The 18905-nt window shown below is 49.9% G+C and overlaps 2 protein-coding genes across 4 annotated transcripts in view; both read right to left on the bottom strand.

The window, feature by feature from the left end:
* The window catches only part of LOC121306985 (atrial natriuretic peptide receptor 1-like), a 35573-nt gene extending 19884 nt beyond the window's left edge, over positions 1-15689 (bottom strand). For 2 of the 3 annotated variants that reach the window (XR_005948257.1, XM_041239037.1), the window contains exons 1-4: positions 15352-15688; positions 8970-9083; positions 6818-6956; positions 3340-3434 (exon numbers count right to left, since the gene is read on the bottom strand). Coding sequence is in view for 2 of the 3 variants with exons in the window: in XM_041239037.1 (XP_041094971.1) it covers positions 3340-3434; positions 6818-6956; positions 8970-9083; positions 15352-15498 (495 nt within the window). In the remaining variant the exon portion in view is untranslated. Of the gene's footprint in view, positions 1-3339; positions 3435-6817; positions 6957-8969; positions 9084-15351 lie in introns of all 3 variants that reach the window. The other variant, XM_041239039.1, reaches the window with a different exon arrangement.
* Positions 15690-16546: 857 nt separating this feature from the next.
* The window catches only part of LOC121306936 (chromatin target of PRMT1 protein-like), a 6114-nt gene continuing 3755 nt past the window's right edge, over positions 16547-18905 (bottom strand). The window contains exon 5 of the mRNA XM_041238961.1: positions 16547-16607. Within this exon, the coding sequence (XP_041094895.1) occupies positions 16547-16607 (61 nt within the window). The remainder of the gene's footprint in view (positions 16608-18905) is intronic.

Below are 18905 nucleotides of genomic sequence, written 5' to 3'. Positions count from 1 at the left end.
CAGGGCTGTGCTGATGCAGTGTGTGTGGAGCAGGGCTGTGCTGATGCAGTGTGTGTGGAGCAGGGCTGTGCTGATGCAGTGTGTGTGGAGCAGGGCTGTGCTGATGCAGTGTGTGTGGAGCAGGGCTGTGCTGATGCAGTGTGTGTGGAGCAGGGCTGTGCTGATGCAGTGTGTGTGGAGCAGGGCTGTGCTGATGCAGTGTGTGTGGAGCAGGGCTGTGCTGATGCAGTGTGTGGAGCAGGGCTGTGCTGATGCAGTGTGTGTGGAGCAGGGCTGTGCTGATGCAGTGTGTGGAGCAGGGCTGTGCTGATGCAGTGTGTGTGGAGCAGGGCTGTGCTGATGCAGTGTGTGTGGAGCAGGGCTGTGCTGATGCAGTGTGTGGAGCAGGGCTGTGCTGATGCAGTGTGTGTGGAGCAGGGCTGTGCTGATGCAGTGTGTGTGGAGCAGGGCTGTGCTGATGCAGTGTGTGGAGCAGGGCTGTGCTGATGCAGTGTGTGTGGAGCAGGGCTGTGCTGATGCAGTGTGTGTGGAGCAGGGCTGTGCTGATGCAGTGTGTGTGGAGCAGGGCTGTGCTGATGCAGTGTGTGTGGAGCAGGGCTGTGCTGATGCAGTGTGTGTGGAGCAGGGCTGTGCTGATGCAGTGTGTGTGGAGCAGGGCTGTGCTGATGCAGTGTGTGTGGAGCAGGGCTGTGCTGATGCAGTGTGTGTGGAGCAGGGCTGTGCTGATGCAGTGTGTGTGGAGCAGGGCTGTGCTGATGCAGTGTGTGTGGAGCAGGGCTGTGCTGATGCAGTGTGTGGAGCAGGGCTGTGCTGATGCAGTGTGTGGAGCAGGGCTGTGCTGATGCAGTGTGTGTGGAGCAGGGCTGTGCTGATGCAGTGTGTGGAGCAGGGCTGTGCTGATGCAGTGTGTGTGGAGCAGGGCTGTGCTGATGCAGTGTGTGTGGAGCAGGGCTGTGCTGATGCAGTGTGTGTGGAGCAGGGCTGTGCTGATGCAGTGTGTGTGGAGCAGGGCTGTGCTGATGCAGTGTGTGTGGAGCAGGGCTGTGCTGATGCAGTGTGTGTGGAGCAGGGCTGTGCTGATGCAGTGTGTGTGGAGCAGGGCTGTGCTGATGCAGTGTGTGTGGAGCAGGGCTGTGCTGATGCAGTGTGTGTGGAGCAGGGCTGTGCTGATGCAGTGTGTGTGGAGCAGGGCTGTGCTGATGCAGTGTGTGTGGAGCAGGGCTGTGCTGATGCAGTGTGTGTGGAGCAGGGCTGTGCTGATGCAGTGTGTGTGGAGCAGGGCTGTGCTGATGCAGTGTGTGTGGAGCAGGGCTGTGCTGATGCAGTGTGTGGAGCAGGGCTGTGCTGATGCAGTGTGTGTGTGGATGCAGGTGTGGAGCAGGGCTGTGCTGATGCAGTGTGTGGAGCAGGGCTGTGCTGATGCAGTGTGTGTGGAGCAGGGCTGTGCTGATGTGTGTGGAGCAGGGCTGTGCTGATGCAGTGTGTGGAGCAGGGCTGTGCTGATGCAGTGTGTGGAGCAGGGCTGTGCTGATGCAGTGTGTGTGGAGCAGGGCTGTGCTGATGCAGTGTGTGTGGAGCAGGGCTGTGCTGATGCAGTGTGTGGAGCAGGGCTGTGCTGATGCAGTGTGTGTGGAGCAGGGCTGTGCTGATGCAGTGTGTGGAGCAGGGCTGTGCTGATGCAGTGTGTGGAGCAGGGCTGTGCTGATGCAGTGTGTGGAGCAGGGCTGTGCTGATGCAGTGTGTGTGGAGCAGGGCTGTGCTGATGCAGTGTGTGGAGCAGGGCTGTGCTGATGCAGTGTGTGTGGAGCAGGGCTGTGCTGATGCAGTGTGTGTGGAGCAGGGCTGTGCTGATGCAGGGCTGTGCTGATGCAGTGTGTGTGGAGCAGGGCTGTGCTGATGCAGTGTGTGTGGAGCAGGGCTGTGCTGATGCAGTGTGTGTGGAGCAGGGCTGTGCTGATGCAGTGTGTGTGGAGCAGGGCTGTGCTGATGCAGTGTGTGTGGAGCAGGGCTGTGCTGATGCAGTGTGTGTGGAGCAGGGCTGTGCTGATGCAGTGTGTGGAGCAGGGCTGTGCTGATGCAGTGTGTGGAGCAGGGCTGTGCTGATGCAGTGTGTGTGGAGCAGGGCTGTGCTGATGCAGTGTGTGGAGCAGGGCTGTGCTGATGCAGTGTGTGTGGAGCAGGGCTGTGCTGATGCAGTGTGTGTGGAGCAGGGCTGTGCTGATGCAGTGTGTGTGGAGCAGGGCTGTGCTGATGCAGTGTGTGTGGAGCAGGGCTGTGCTGATGCAGTGTGTGGAGCAGGGCTGTGCTGATGCAGTGTGTGGAGCAGGGCTGTGCTGATGCAGTGTGTGGAGCAGGGCTGTGCTGATGCATGCAGTGTGTGTGTGGAGCAGGGCTGTGCTGATGCAGTGTGTGTGGAGCAGGGCTGTGCTGATGCAGTGTGTGTGGAGCAGGGCTGTGCTGATGCAGTGTGTGTGGAGCAGGGCTGTGCTGATGCAGTGTGTGTGGAGCAGGGCTGTGCTGATGCAGTGTGTGTGGAGCAGGGCTGTGCTGATGCAGTGTGTGTGGAGCAGGGCTGTGCTGATGCAGTGTGTGTGGAGCAGGGCTGTGCTGATGCAGTGTGTGTGGAGCAGGGCTGTGCTGATGCAGTGTGTGTGGAGCAGGGCTGTGCTGATGCAGTGTGTGTGGAGCAGGGCTGTGCTGATGCAGTGTGTGGAGCAGGGCTGTGCTGATGCAGTGTGTGTGGAGCAGGGCTGTGCTGATGCAGTGTGTGTGGAGCAGGGCTGTGCTGATGCAGTGTGTGTGGAGCAGGGCTGTGCTGATGCAGTATGTGCAGCAGGGCTGTTTTGAAATCAGCACGTTAATGGATAGATTTATTGGATACCGATAGATAAATACGTAAAGGCAACTCCAAATTGGAGTTTCTAGTTTGTTGTACTTCGTCTCATCATTTTTCTCTCTCTTGCCTGTGAGCGTGTCTGGAGAATTTGAAGTGCCGGGTGCAGGATTGAACTGACTTCCTCATTCTATTCACAGCTAGCTAACACACAGTTACTCCCAGTTTATGAGGCAAAATACAGACAGTGAAAGGCAATGAAACCTCATAAACAACAAACGGTACATCACAATGATGTTGTCATAACTACAGCGCTGGTCTCAGCATGTGAGAATCTGTACTGCAGATAACTGGAGGTGTCATTGACAGGAAGGGAGGTTGTGTGTCATTGACAGGCAGGGGGGTTGTGTGTCATTGACAGGAAGGGAGGTTGTGTGTCATGGACAGGCGGGGGGGTTGTGTGTCATTGACAGGCAGCGGGTTTGTGTGTCATTGACAGTTCTGACCTGGAAGGTTCCGGTCTCAGTATCAGTCATGTCCCAGAGCGAGTAATCGATCTCTCGCTCTCCGTTCTCATCAATCTTCATCAGACCAGTAACTCCTGAGAGAGAGAGAGGGGGGGGGGATCAGGGGATCAGCACCAGATAATAACAGCCATCAGCGAGCAGTGAGGTCAGGGGGGGTTCTCAGCCCCTTCGGAGATGGTAAAGCGTTGACCGAAAACACACTGAAAAATAAAAAAGCTCTCTGGAAACGCATCCTCGAGCATAAAAGAGCTTTAAACAGTTACACAAGCCCTTGTGGACATCCAGTCCCTCCTTGGCTGCTCTCGGACACTACAGTGAGTGACACGTCCGCAGTGTAACATCTGCCAAGTCAGGGATCATTTCCTGCTTCCCTAGCACAGACCAGGGTCAGGTCCTCTTTGCAAAATCCATCTCCAATCCCCGTCCCCTTTCAATCAATTCCACCACGTCACTGATCAAAACTGCATGAAGCAGGATTCTCTTAAAATCAGCTTCTCAGAGCGGCAGCGCATTCCTTCAATTGACATCGCCCTTTTAAAATGAAACAGGCTTCAAATGAAAGCAGCTGAACAATTCACGGCGATTGTAATGTTTTCAAAACATACACTCCAACTTGCGATTGGAATCGGGCATCGATTTCAAAATGGGAATTGGAATTGAAAAACAGGAATTGACCTAGCCCCCCCCCTCAAACAGCGCCCCTTATGGGAGGGTTAGGCTGCTACACCCACTGTACCGCAGCCTGATTGAGCCACAGCCAGGGACCGGCCTTCCTAATCCTTTCCCAACGGAAAATCCCACCCTCGGCCAGACCACAGCTCTAAACTTCCCAGGCTCTGAGCGATGCTGCCAATCCCAGCGGTGCCATTTCATTCACAAATATCCTGGACTAGTCTGGCTGCTGTTGCTGTGATGGACACTTTGTGACGTTCCTTCTCCGAGCTGTACCCCGTCCCGTTATATTCACAGAATCCCAGGACGGGTGCTGTCTGTACACAGCGAGCACAGGCAAGGAGAGTTTCTGTGAACAAAAACATAGCTTTCCCCGGGACCCAGTCCAGGGGGCGTGCCTGATCAGGTAGCTTGAAACTGCTAGCCGTGCGGAAATGGGAAAAGATTACTGATCTGACCAGACTAAAAACAAACAACGTGGTGGCGAAATGGGTCATTTCTACTAGACAACACCTGCACGGGAACTTCATTGAGAGAATCAGATAATACAGATCTATTATCTATACACAGATTTATAGTTTTTGTGCAGAAAGATCCTAATTTTGTGGCACAGCTGTCCATGTATTTATTCTGACCTTATCAAAGTTCCCCAGAGTAAAAGCAGGTATGGTAATGCATATTGATAAACACACCAAGCTGGAGAGAGGCACTGTGGGAAAAGCATTGGAGAACAACGTTGCAGCAGCAAAGGTCATTCAAAATGATCTAGACAGCATTCAGAAATGGGCAGACACATGGCAAACAAACAACCTCATCTAGAATATTGTGTTCAGTTCTGGTCACCTCGCACTTCCACAAAGACACACACACACACACAAACATAGCGCTTACAAACATAGCACTATCGGAAGTGTGCTGCTGACTATCTATCTCGGTGAAAGCGTATCACTCATCCCTCCCCCTTCCCTCTGTCCCTCTTCCCCTCTCCCACCTGCTTCTCCCTCTGTCTCCCTCTCCCTCTGTCGCTCTCCCCCTGCTTCTCCCTCTCCCTCTGTCGCTCTCCCCCTGCTTCTCCCTCCCTCAGTCTCCCTGTCTCTCCCTCTCCCTCTCCCTCTCCCTCACATGATCTTCAGTGCTGGGGAAGCACCAGGCTCTCATAATGATGGCAGTTTAATTCTGTGTCCCAGACAGGCAATGGATCAGACCTCACCAAGCGCAGGGCTGAATACACAGGGCTGTCTGAGCTCCTTCTCCCCGAGACAGGAAACAGAAAGAGCAGCACAGAGCTATTCGCAACTAATATTGTATATTAATATCATAAATACTGGCTGTATAAATCCTTATTTCAAACTCCTTGTGAAACGGGATATGCAATCAGCTGCAAACAAAGACCTTTCCGTTTCATATCACAGGGGCACGGAGGGGAGCAACTGCATGGACAGGGTTCCTTCTGTCAAGTCGGCGAAGACTTTCTGAATTTCAGAGACAAGGAGGGAAGGAGAGAGAGAGGGAGAGAGGGATGTTTCACAAACCGAGAGAGACGGAAGGGATAAGAGAGGAGAGGAGAGAGAGAGAGAGAGAGAGGACAGCAGTTGAAGATCTCTTGTTACAGCTGTGCTCCTGCCTGCCTCCCCTTTTAGCTGCCCAGTGGCGTGCGTGTGTGAGTGCATGTCCGTCTGTGATTGCATCTCTGAAATCAGATTACTAGCCATTAGCAAGGAAGCAGACCTGTCTCTGTGTGCGTGAAACTCTACCCAGGTCAGCAAGCGCAGCACAGGGGTCTTTCCAGTGAAGAAAATGAAACACAGAGCACACCAGCGCTCGAAATATCTCACCTGTTATCAGCTGGATTAACAGCATCACTGTCCCTTTCTAATCGTTGCAATGTTGGCATGGAAATAGAGACACAGGGAAGAAAGGGAGCACGCAACTTTGAAAAAAAGAAATAAACGCCAGATCTGGAACCAATTCGCTTTGTTTTCTCTTCATGGAAAAACCACACCTGTTGTTATTTTATCAAGTCTGGAAATCCTAAACAGAACGAAACGCTCTCTTAAAGCTGCAGCCCCAATCACGGCTCAGTCTGTCCTCTCGTTGATTGCATTGGCACACACTGGACGGGACGGAGCGTACTATGGGGCTGTGCTGATCACAGCATTGACCACAAGGGGCTGGAAGGTGAACCCACTCAGTCGTTCTTCTTGACAAGCCTCTCCCTCTGTCCTTCCCCTCTGCCCGTCGCTGTCTGCAGCCCCAGCTGTCTCTTGCTTTCCCTCTGTCATTGCACTCTGATGCCTTCTGGAGCAGCCTGACCAGCAGCACTGCCCCTGCAACCTGCGCCCCCTTCCATTGCTCTTCCAGTGATCAGCATGCACCCCCTTACATTGCTCTTCCAGTGATCAGCATGCACCCCCTTCCATTGCTCTTCCAGTGATCAGCATGCACCCCCTTCCATTGCTCTTCCAGTGATCAGCATGTACCCCCTTCCATTCCATCTCAAATCACATCAGATGGTCAACCTGATCTCTAATTGATGACCCTGCCAGCGCTGGTCAGGACCAATCAAAGCTCACGTTTCACCTTCTGAGTTCCACGCCACATCACAGGGAAACCCTGTTCATGACATCACCGCTCCGTACTCTCCATCATCGGCATGCTTGACGTCACCTGCTTTGGGAATTCCATTCAACTGCAAGGTCCCCCACGCACACACGCACGCACGCACGCACGCACGCACACACCAGGAGTTCTGAGAGTTCCTGCTCTCTGGTTCTGATGGACTCACCATTGTAGGCCCGGTTCCACATCTGCTTGGTCACCACCTCCCCGTCTGGGTTCACCCCCCCGCTCTCCGTCAGAGTCTCATTCACCGCGAGGGCGTACAGCATCACGCCGTCATGGAAACCACCGGCAATCAGGTTGACCTGGTGGAGGGGGGGGGAGGGGCGGGGCAGTTAGAGCCCAGGTAAGGACTGGCCTCCATGCAGCTTGACGAGCACCACTATTCAACACGGTGGAGTTCAGCAACACTGCAACCAACCCAATTCAACTGGCCAATAGGCATACGATTTGGCATTGACACGAGTCAGCACACGCTGTTGAGAGGATCAGATTGTGAGGATCTATGGAGGTGCCTGCCTGTCTGTACATCTGTCCGTCTGTCTGCCTCACTTGTTATGTTTGTATTTACTTGGATAACCGCTTCTAAAGCGAGACGTCTGTGCCAATTCACGTTCCACGCTATTGTCACAGTTATGGGTTATATTTAAATGGCTAATCAAAGTTATAATAATTTGTATCAAATAATTATGATGCAGCCAGAGAACAGCCAGCGAGTTCATGTCCAACGCCTGCAATGTTGGACCCTGTTTTGAATCATCTCGTTGAAGACAATCTCTGGAATGGTCTCGATTTTTCTAAACCCTCACAAAGTCTCCGAAACGTCTTCCACAGTTCTGGACACCGTGTTCCACTTTCCCACCACACTGACAGGCGCCCTCCTGCCCTCTCACTGTCTGTTTTGGCTGAGATCCCAGTCCTTGTTAATTGCTCTCATGTAATTACCGTGCTCGAGTGCGTAATTAGTGATCTAATTAGGGGATCGCCAGTGCAGCAGCCAGCCTCTTAACGAGGTGGGCACTTTCAGTAAGACGTTTTCCATCTCCTTTATTTCTGATGTTTGTAATTAAAAACATTAATTAAAAGTAATTAATAATCGTTAATCCTGAAGAGAGAAACGCTGGCAGGAAAAGCTGAATATTTATTTAGAAATGTTTCCCACTGTATAGTTACAGCTTCACCATGCTTTTGGCATGATTATATTTTGCATTTACCACAGTTCACCCTGGTTTGCCTTGTTAATCGATATGCTTTACAATGCTTCCCTATGCTTTACCATACCTCTCTATGCTTTACAATGCTTCCCTGTGCTTTACCAGACCTCTCTGTGCTTTACAATGCTTCCCTATGCTTTACCATACCTCTCTATGCTTTACAATGCTTCCCTGTGCTTTACCAGACCTCTCTGTGCTTTACAATGCTTCCCTATGCTTTACCAGACCTCTCTGTGCTTTACAATGCTTCCCTATGCTTTACCAGACCTCTCTGTGCTTTACAATGCTTCCCTATGCTTTACCACCACCTCTCTGTGCTTTACAATGCTTCCCTGTGCTTTACCAGACCTCTCTGTGCTTTACAATGCTTCCCTGTGCTTTACCAGACCTCTCTGTGCTTTACAATGCTTCCCTATGCTTTACCAGACCTCTCTGTGCTTTACAATGCTTCCCTATGCTTTACCAGACCTCTCTGTGCTTTACAATGCTTCCCTATGCTTTACCAGACCTCTCTGTGCTTTACAATGCTTCCCTATGCTTTACCACCTCTCTGTGCTTTACAATGCTTCCCTGTGCTTTACCAGACCTCTCTGTGCTTTACAATGCTTCCCTATGCTTTACCAGACCTCTCTGTGCTTTACAATGCTTCCCTATGCTTTACCAGACCTCTCTGTGCTTTACAATGCTTCCCTATGCTTTACCAGGCCTAATGAAAATAATACATACAAAAATTAAATCTAATGCAACAGGTGTCAATTAGCCCCGCCCCCCTCAATCACAGGGTGCGTTTATCACAGGTCCGTCCGGTAGCACAATCTAAGACGTGTGTCCTATCTGACAGCTTGAAAACGCAAAGCCGTGTGAAAATGGGAAAAGATTACTGATATGACCAGACCAATGTGGTAATGAAACGGTTAACGCTCACGGGAACATTCTAACTGCTCTGCAAGTAGAGTCTATTCATTATTATTATTATTATTATTATTATTATTATTATTATTATTATTATTATTTCTATTTTAAGCTTGCACCTGGGCTAGCTCACAGTGCTGTGCAACGGCACTCTGTTGTTGTCATTGTTGCTCTGAAGCTGAGCTCACTCACCAGTGAGTCCTGGATGGTGAAGTTGTAGTTTTTGAGAGCTCCTCTCTTCAGGTCTTCCACAAACACCCTGTACTCTGGATTCTGGGGCTCACAGTATGTGATGATCAGCACTGCCTGCAGGGGGAGACAGAGAGATGCACAGCTCAAACAGGGATCCACCCAACACAATTAAACCCTATCCAACCCAACGCACACAACACAACAACCCTACACAACCCAACCGTACATGAACCCAACCCAACGCAACAGAACCTTACACAACCCAACTGAACTTACACAACACAACCCAACACAACCCAAACCAACACAACACAACACAACAACCATACACAACAGAACACAACAACCCTACACAACACAACTCAACCCAACCCAACCCAACAGAACACAGGTCAACTCTACACAACCCAACACAACCCAACATACACAACACAACCCAAAACAACCCAAACCAACCCAACCCAACACAACAACCCTACACAACAACCAAACTCAACCCAACACAACACAACAACCGTACACAACTCAACACAACCCAAACCAAACCCAACAACCCTACACAACCCAACACAACCCAGCCCAACCCACTGAAACCAACCAAACCCATTGCAACTCAAAAGCAATTCAATTACAGTAAACCCAATTCAACCCAATCCAATCCAATTCAGGAGGGTGGAAAAAACTGAACATGTCCCATTGAAAGTAAAGCCATTGGGTCATTCTCATTTACATAAACCAGGACTATAGCTTCTTCCAGTCATGATAGCCTGTCAATGAAATCCTTTGGCCACTCCCTCGTTCTTGTTCAGGCAGACAGGCTGGCATGCAGGCACACAGGCAGAGGCAGGCAGGCAGGCAGCTCCCTCTCCTATTAACCACACATCTTGTTAATTAACGGAGGCCTCTTGTTAGTTTTTGTTTCAAGCGGAATGTGTGGAATGCAGGGTGATGTGGGGGGGGGGGGGGGGGGGGACGACTCCCACGCATCACAGCGAGGTAACCACGGCAATGCAGGACATTCTAGAATGAGGCTAGTGCAATGTTTCTGCTAGTTGCACTATACATATATAGTTAAACTATAGCTTCATACTGACTGCACAGCACACCCTGCACAGAGAGCTGACACACACAGCTTCATACTGACTGCACAGCACACCCTGCACAGAGAGCTGACACACACAGCTTCATACTGACTGCACAGCACACCCTGCACAGAGAGCTGACACACACAGCTTCATACTGACTGCACAGCACACCCTGCACAGAGAGCTGACACACACAGCTTCATACTGACTGCACAGCACACCCTGCACAGAGAGCTGACACACACAGCTTCATACTGACTGCACAGCACACCCTGCACAGAGAGCTGACACACACAGCTTCATACTGACTGCACAGCACACCCTGCACAGAGAGCTGACACACACAGCTTCATACTGACTGCACAGCACACCCTGCACAGAGAGCTGACACACACAGCTTCATACTGACTGCACAGCACACCCTGCACAGAGAGCTGACACACACAGCTTCATACTGACTGCACAGCACACCCTGCACAGAGAGCTGACACACACAGCTTCATACTGACTGCACAGCACACCCTGCACAGAGAGCTGACACAAGCCAGGCACAGGCTCCCTGCCAGCAGCACCGACTCCCTCACATCACAGCAAGCCAGCTGCACTGCTGTGACTCCAGCAATCCCAGTGTTATTAACCAGCACACGGCTTCAAACCACGACTCGAGATGCTGTTGCTGTAAGACAATCTGGGTTTTGAGAGAAGCGCGTCTAAGAAGGTTGTCGTGAGTAGAGCCCCATTTCCAGTCGCTCAGTACAATCCTGCGAGCGCATTATTGCTCTTGAGTTTCTTAGCATTGCAGTTGGGAAATGGGTTCCAGCTGTACTCCAAAGCAAGTCTTACCAAACTCTTGTATAGATGCAAAACGACAGCTGGAGGGGCCTCTGTAAAGGAACGAAAAACAAACCCCCAAATTCCTCTCTAATTGGCATGGCCCGAGCAAGCTACCCAAACCCTCAGGAGCTTATTCTCAGCCAATTTATAGACATAGACAGCATGGGAAGTGCTGGAGATATATGATTAAAACCCACAGATACTCTGATCAGAAGAGCCCAGTGGAGCTTCAGCTGACATAAATAACAGAAAAGCATCTGAAGTGTAAAGGTGGTCAGTTTAAAAGCTCCAGATGTGTTCGATCGAGCAGGCCGGCTAACAAGCTGGTACAGAGCGAAACTTTCTAGATTATTTCAAACAGCTGTTCCCAACCCTGGTCCTGCAGCTGCTGGTTTTCAATCCAGCCCAGCTCTCAGTTACTTGACCAAACCCTTAACTGAACCGATCATTTGCTTAATTAGACCTTTTTAATTGTTTTCAGCTCTTAAACAGCTGCAGAGCTCAAGTTACTTATCAAATGTTACAGCTGACTTGAAATCTGCAACTGTAAGAGCCGAAAACAAGTCAAAAGATTCTGTCTGTCTGTCTGTCTGTCTGTCTGTCTGTCTGTCGAAACTGTCATTGCAGTGCCCCTGTCTGTCTGTCTGTCTGCATTGCCATTGCAGTGCCACTGTCTGTCTGTCTGTATTGCCATTGCAGTGCCACTGTCTGTCTGTCTGTCTGCATTGCTATTGCAGTGCCACTGTCTGTCTGTCTGTCTGTCTGCATTGTCATTGCAGTGCCACTGTCTGTCTGTCTGTCTGTCTGTCTGCATTGCCATTGCAGTGCCACTGTCTGTCTGTCTGTCTGTCTGCATTGCCATTGCAGTGCCACTGTCTGTCTGTCTGTCTGCATTGCCATTGCAGTGCCACTGTCTGTCTGTCTGTCTGTCTGTCTGCATTGTCATTGCAGTGCCGCCTGTCTGTCTGTCTGTCTGTCTGCATTGTCATTGCAGTGCCACTGTCTGTCTGTCTGTCTGCATTGCCATTGCAGTGCCACTGTCTGTCTGTCTGTCTGTCTGCATTGTCATTGCACGGTCCACTGACAGACTGTCTGTCAGACAGACATTGCACGTAACGTCACTGTGACTGTCACTGTGCCAGATTGCCATTATTGTCCAGTGCCAGACAGACAACTGTCTGTCTGTCTGTCTGCATTGCCATTGCAGTGCCACTGTCTGTCTGTCTGTCTGTCTGTCTGTCTGTCTGGGGTGACAGACAAGACAGACGTTGTAACGTCACGGTGACAGACGGACAGACAGACAGACGTAACTGTCGCGTCACGGTGCCACATCACTGTCTGTCTGTCTGTCTGCATTGTCATTGCAGTCTGTCTGTCTGTCTGTCTGTCTGTCTGTCTACGGTGACCGTCACGGTGACAAGACAGACAACAGTCTGCATTGTCTGCAGTGCCATGTCCATTGCTGTGCCACTGTCTGTCTGTCTGTCTGCGTTGCCATTGCAGTGCCACTGTCTGTCTGTCTGTCTGCATTGCCATTGCAGTGCCACTGTCTGTCTGTCTGTCTGCATTGCCATTGCAGTGCCACTGTCTGTCTGTCTGTCTGCATTGCCATTGCAGTGCCACTGTCTGTCTGTCTGTCTGTCTGTCTGCATTGCCATTGCAGTGCCACTGTCTGTCTGTCTGTCTGCATTGTCATTGCAGTTCCACTGTCCGTCTGTCTGGCTGTCAGTCAGTCTGCATTGCCACTGCAGATAATATGGTTTATAATTAGGGCTTTCTGTTTTTATTATCCATCTCTCCCTCCCTTTAAACCTTAATTAATGGTGTTTGAGCCTTAACTGAATACCCATTGTTTAAATGAGTGACACACTGCTAGAAACTAACGCAGTGGAAATGAATAAACTGAGAGAATGGAGCGAGAACGAAATGTAGTTTCAAACAGAATCAGGGGAGATCAACGCACGTCATTTGTTAACTCGTACAAGATATGAGGGTAAAACGAGACGGCTTCCTTTGGGAATTAGTGAAAGCAAATCAGCTCAAATATAAATTAAAAGGGACACCAAGTGATCGAAACTAAACCCCCCAAAACTAGGAGCCCTGTTTATAAGGCAGCTCTTATAACGGGAATCAGTTTGGAAGCGGTTTCCATGTGTTGCCTGTCTCTATGTGCAGCAGGGCTGTAGCTAGGAATGGAAATTTGGGTGAGCCCCAACTTCGAGAGGATGAGCAAGTACCTAAGGTCTGATCTCACAGGAAATAGTTCACATTACAAACATGACATCAATCAATTAAAACGCTGAATACATCAAATATCTCCCCGGGGTTTGAGCAGAGCAAAGCAGCCTAGACTGAGAATGTATGGTGCCGAGTGAAGCAAGGCGAACATTTTCTGCAGCTTATAACAATAGTTACACGTACACACTACAAATACAAAGCATGTGTGCATACAGCCTACAGAGACAAACACATTGTGCACAATAGCTGCAAAAACCGTTTCATCTGACACGCAAATCTTAAAACAAAAAAAAACTGTACTGCTTTTTTCTCTTAGCTGTATTGTAATCTCTCAGCTGTATTGTAATAACCTGTTACCTCTGCAACTCGCCCTGCATAAGCGCGTCTGTCAAGCAAAAATTATAAGTCAGGCTAAGCTCCTGCTGCCCTCAAACCAAACTAAAATCTTAGCTGTGCCGAGAACACCTCGTTTCCAGCTAAACATGGCTGCTTTCGTTTTCACCGCATTTCTCAGGCACAGCTAAACAAAAGATATTGGCTGCAAAAAAACATAACAAGCAGACAAAAATAGATTTCTTTTTAAAACAGCCTTAAAGGGACAAAATCACGCTCAAAGGACAGCAATTTTAAGCTATCTGTCAGCATTCGGCCAGCTTGTCTTAATCCTGTTCCCTCGAGCCCTTCTACAAAACGAAACTCTTAAAAGTGTGTCCATGTTTATCTTGCCCTGCTGACCGCCCCACCTCTACTAACTTACTTTAAAAATGCACATTGAAATAAACGCCTGGGGCTTTTGAACAGACTTGCAGCAGATCTGCGCCAACTGCCTCGCAAGCTGTCAATCAAATGCAGCTTGCGCACCATTCGTTGTGCGAGAGGAAGATCCCACCCAAATATCGCATCACAATTGCGGCTTTGATTTGATTGGCTAAAGCATTCACGTAGGTGCAGATTTGGGCGGGCCTGTGTGCAAACTGATGTGCAGCTATCTCTCTCAATCTAATTCTGCAGGGAGCGGGAGGGGGGGGGGGGGGGGGGGGGGGGGGGTGAAGGCGAGACTGTAACCCTCCGACCTTTTCAACTCCAGGCAGGCAGCTTGAAACGCTTCTCTAATCCAGCCTGTGCTGCTAAATGGCTTCCTTGAAGATTTAAGATTTCAACATCCACTCGCTGTATCTGCTGATGTTATCAAAACATTTTCAGTTCGAAAGAAGAAAAACAGAGCCTGTTTTGAAACCTGGATCACCGATTAGCCTCTTGCCTTTTGCCTCTGCCTCCCTTTTCTCAGAAGGAACATTTTCACACATGAGTACGCGGCGGGGCTCCAGTGAAGACTTTCAGACTGGACTCAAAAGCATCATGTTTCCCATAGTAAAAGCAGAGCCACGTGTAATGAAGCAGCACAGTGAAAGCATGGGAAAGCGCAGGCAAGCATCGGAAAGAAACATTCACAGTGAAACATTTAAAAAAAAGAAATTATTTGACATCCGCAAAGCTGAAAAAACAAGCGAAATACAGTCCAGGGAAATTTCAGTTCGTAGAGTCGTTTCTGTTGTGTGCTGAATCATTGAATCCTTTAATAAATGATATGACAGCTGCAATGTTCAAGACAATAAGGATATACAGAAAAAGGCGTTGACTGCAAATAAAACAGGCTAGGATCGCATCCAGCATGTAATACAGCACTCTCTCTCCTCAAAGGAAGCTGGTAACTATTGCTTACAGCAGCTTTTGTGATGCAGTGGTTTTGAGCCAACTCTGGGCTTTTTCATTGAAACGTCATTCAAATATGCCTTTGTGCTTTGTAAAAGTTCTGTGTCATTTTGCACTTTCGCCGATGCTTTTCCTCTGTTTATACAATTCATTTACCATAGCATAGCATGGCTTGCTTTTACACTGTACTGTACTTCAAAGTCTCTGTGCTTTACAATGCTTCACCAGACCTCTCTGTGCTTTACAATGCTTCCCTATGCTTCACCAGACCTCTCTGTGCTTTACAATGCTTCCCTATGCTTTACTCTCTCTGTGCTTTACAATGCTTCACCAGACCTCTCTGTGCTTTACAATGCCTCTCTGTGCTTCACAATGCCTCCCTGTGCTTTACCGTGCTTTCACTGTGCTTTATTGCACTGTGCTACTCTTTCACTGTGCTTTATTGCACTGTGCTACTCTTTCACTGTGCTGAGCTGGAGGGAAGGCTCAGGGTAGGGTTGTGAAAGTCTCACCTGATAGGCCTCCTTGGCGATGACGTCATCGGCGTCGCCTCTGTACCAGGGCCGGGGGGGCTGGGGCTGGAGGCTGGACCCGAAGACGTCGATGTAGAAGAAGGCAAACTCCCCCAGGGGCAAGCCAGCCCTGTGTACGTGCACCATCAGCTGCCGAAAAGTGTCCCACGAGCAGCACACATACACAACTGTGAGACAGGGGGAGGGACAGGGTGAGCTGCTAGATAGTGACCTACAGGTATACACACTGACAGAGGGACAGGGTACCCTGATAAGAGTTCACCACAGTGTTTGTGCAGATCCCCCCCCATGCTTTCCCCATGGTTACACTATGCATTTCCCATTGTTTACCCTGGCTTGCCATGTTTATTAACATGCTTCACCGTGCCTGGTTTTTCTTTACAATGCTCTCGCTCTGTTTAATTATGTGTTACTTTTATAATAGATAGTGTCCAACCGTTACTGTGCACTCAGAGCTGTGGGAGCGAGAGGCAAAGAGGGACTGAGGTGAAAGCAAGCACAGAGGTGTGGTAAAGCATAGGGAAGCATTGTAAAGCACAGAGAGGTCTGGTAAAGCACAGGGAAGCATTGTAAAGCACAGAGAGGTCTGGTAAAGCATAGGGAAGCATTGTAAAGCACAGAGAGGTCTGGTAAAGCATAGAGATGCATTGTCAAGCACAGAGAGGTATGGTGAACCTACCATTGGTAGAATGGGACCACAGTGTGCTCACTATACTATCCCTGAATGATCTTCAATGGCAATGCAGACACAGTGGCACTGCAGTGCAATGGTTTTGTATTATACTGAGAGGCAATGGTAACACAGGTATAGGGCAGCTGCAATGGGATGAGGCTGGTAGAATGGGACCCCAGTGTGCTAACTATACCCTTCCTGAGTGATCTTCATTGGCAATGCAGACAGACTGACAGGGGTACTACAATGGCAATGGTCTTTTACTAAGGGCCAATGGTAGCATGGGTGATTCTGTGCCCTCTCACTGGCGGGTTCCTAGCCTTCGCAATGCCAACCCCAAAGTTGTGACACTGGGATTTTAAGGCATCTTGTCTCTATTGTTCCAGCGTTTTCCTGGATAAAAGGAAGCAGGAACAACACAAAGTCAGCAGGCCGCCCTGCTGCCAGAGACACTGACACTATCCTGTGTGAACACGGAGAGTCACATCATTGTAGGAAGATTTACTGGAGCTTCCTTCCCCTGACAGCTTCCTCTTCCTTCTTTACTGTAAGCTTGCTTGGGCTGTTCGAGAGAAGGGAGGGGAGAGGGGAGTGGGGAGTTAGAGGTGAGGAGGAAAGAAGGAAGGTGGAAAGGGGGAGAAGGGGAGAGGGCGAGGGCGAGGGTGAGGAGAGAAAAGCAGGGGATAGGCAGGTTTGCTTGGGCTAGTTTATCACGAATTTATCACAAGCGCTGAGAGGCACAATGCACACGGATACACTGAGACACACACACACACACACACACGCGCACACACACACACACACACACGCACGCACACACACACACACACTTTGTAAGCAATTTCCTGAGTTGAGGTTTTACTGTAGGGGAAAGACAAAGCAAAAGGGAAATTAATTTAAAAAGAAAGAAATGAGCCACACTTTTGAAGGCAAGCTGGCACGGGGCTGACGGCCGGCACCGTACATATTGAAATACAGAAATATTAATACACAGATTGACTTGATGTTTTTGTTTTGAATGATGTTAAAACCTCTCACTGTTTCAGGAAGTGACCCTGGGCAGTAATGAGACTCAGCATCCTGTACAAACCATTGTGTAGGATTGACCGGGCTCTACAGGATAACCCAGTGACATCCACACAGCTCCCCGCTCACAAAGAGAGCGGAGAGAGGAGAGAGGGAGAGAAGAGAGAGGGGGTAGAGAGAGGAGAGAGGGAGAGGGAGAGAGGAGAGAGGACCTCTTGAAGAGAAGGGAGAGGGAGTAGATGGGAGATTCCCTCTCCCCTCTCCCTCTGAGGGAGAGAGAGAGGGGGAGGGAGGGGAGAGAGAGGGGAGAGAGTGGAAGGGAGAGGAGAGAGAGGGGCGAGGGTAGAGAGGGGACAGAGGGCAGAGAGGAGGGAGGAAGAAGAGAGAGAGGAGAGAGGCAGAGGAGAGACAGTGGAGAGGGTCGAGAGAGGGGAGAGAGGAGAGAGGAGAGAGAAGAGAGGAGAGAGGAGAGAGGAGAGAGGAGAGAGGGAGAGGAGAGAGAGTGGAGAGGGTCAAGAGAGGGGAGAGAGGTGAGAGGAAGAGAGAGGAGAGAGGAGAGAGTGGGGAGAGTGGGGAGAGGAGAGAGAGGGGAGAGGAGAGAGAGTGGAGAGGGTCAAGAGAGGGGAGAGAGGTGAGAGGAAGAGAGAGGAGAGAGGAGAGAGAGGAGAGAGGGGAGAGTAGAGAGTGGGGAGAGGACACACTCACACTCGCACTGATGCAATGTTTTATTGAAATCCACGATTGTAGCTGCCCTTGTGTTATCACTGCCACTTAGCATAACACAAAACCATTGTTGTAGTGTGGCTGCCTGAATTACCATTGAGGATATGGGCAGATCAGGACCCCGCCACACCCCCGTTCATGCGAACAAAACTCAGGGCAATAGACAGCTCTGGAATCCCCATCAGCAAAAGCCATTTCCGCACGTCCATTATTCAAAGACAATGGCTTCTCTGCAACAGGGGGAGAAGAACTCGAAGCAGGACTCGAGCACTGAGGCCAGACCGAGGAGGAGGAGGAGGAGGAGGAGGAGGAGTCACTGGGGTGAATGGTTGTACTGGTTGAGGTGAGAGGCTAAGCTGCTCCAGGGTTCGGTGTTTGAAAGGAAGCCGGAGAGAGTCCATTTTTTTACTCCTTTCTGCATTAATAAACATGAGTGTTTATTTATTCACCCCCAGAGAGGCTGGCAGGCAGGCTGCTAATGAATTGGGGTCAAGCCTGCGGAGTCCTGGCTAATGAAAGCAGACAGCTTGATCAATCAACAGTGCAGGCATGCCGTCTCACTCCTCTCTCTCTCTCTCTCTCTCTCCTTCCATCTCCCCCTCGGCCCTGGCCTTTCTCCCTCCATTCCATCCCTCCCCTTTTCTCTACCTTCCCCTCTCCCTTCTTTTCATCTCTCTTTCCATCGTCCTCCTCTCCATGCCTCCTCCTCTCTCCCAAACATTCTTCCCGTCTTTCTGTAAGTCTGTCTCTCCACCTGCCTGTCTCTCTGTCTCTCTTTCTGTATTTCTGTCCTGAATTCATCATTCAAAAATCGTCCCTCACAGGAAGGTCCACAGGAAATACCTTCCCATCTGATATTTCTTCACAGTTACCTTATAAGGCAGCAAACAGGAGCCTAATATAAAACACTACAACAGAACGCAAATAGAAAAATGTCATCTTCAGAAAAACAGAAAAACGCAACAACTGGCAAATCAGAACGAGCGAGCGCCGCGTTGAAAGCCGTGCTTAGAAAGAGGACAAGTGGAGGGGATTCAGATATCAATGCCTGCGCACAAAGCTACTGACCCTTATAAAGGCTCACCCTGGTAAATCTGCATGAACTTTTGCT

Source organism: Polyodon spathula, chromosome 51, assembly GCF_017654505.1.
Source record: "Polyodon spathula isolate WHYD16114869_AA chromosome 51, ASM1765450v1, whole genome shotgun sequence".
Classification (NCBI taxonomy): Eukaryota; Metazoa; Chordata; class Actinopteri; order Acipenseriformes; family Polyodontidae; genus Polyodon; species Polyodon spathula.
Note: the sequence above shows the minus strand (reverse complement) of the source record. Positions and strands in the feature narration are given on the sequence as shown.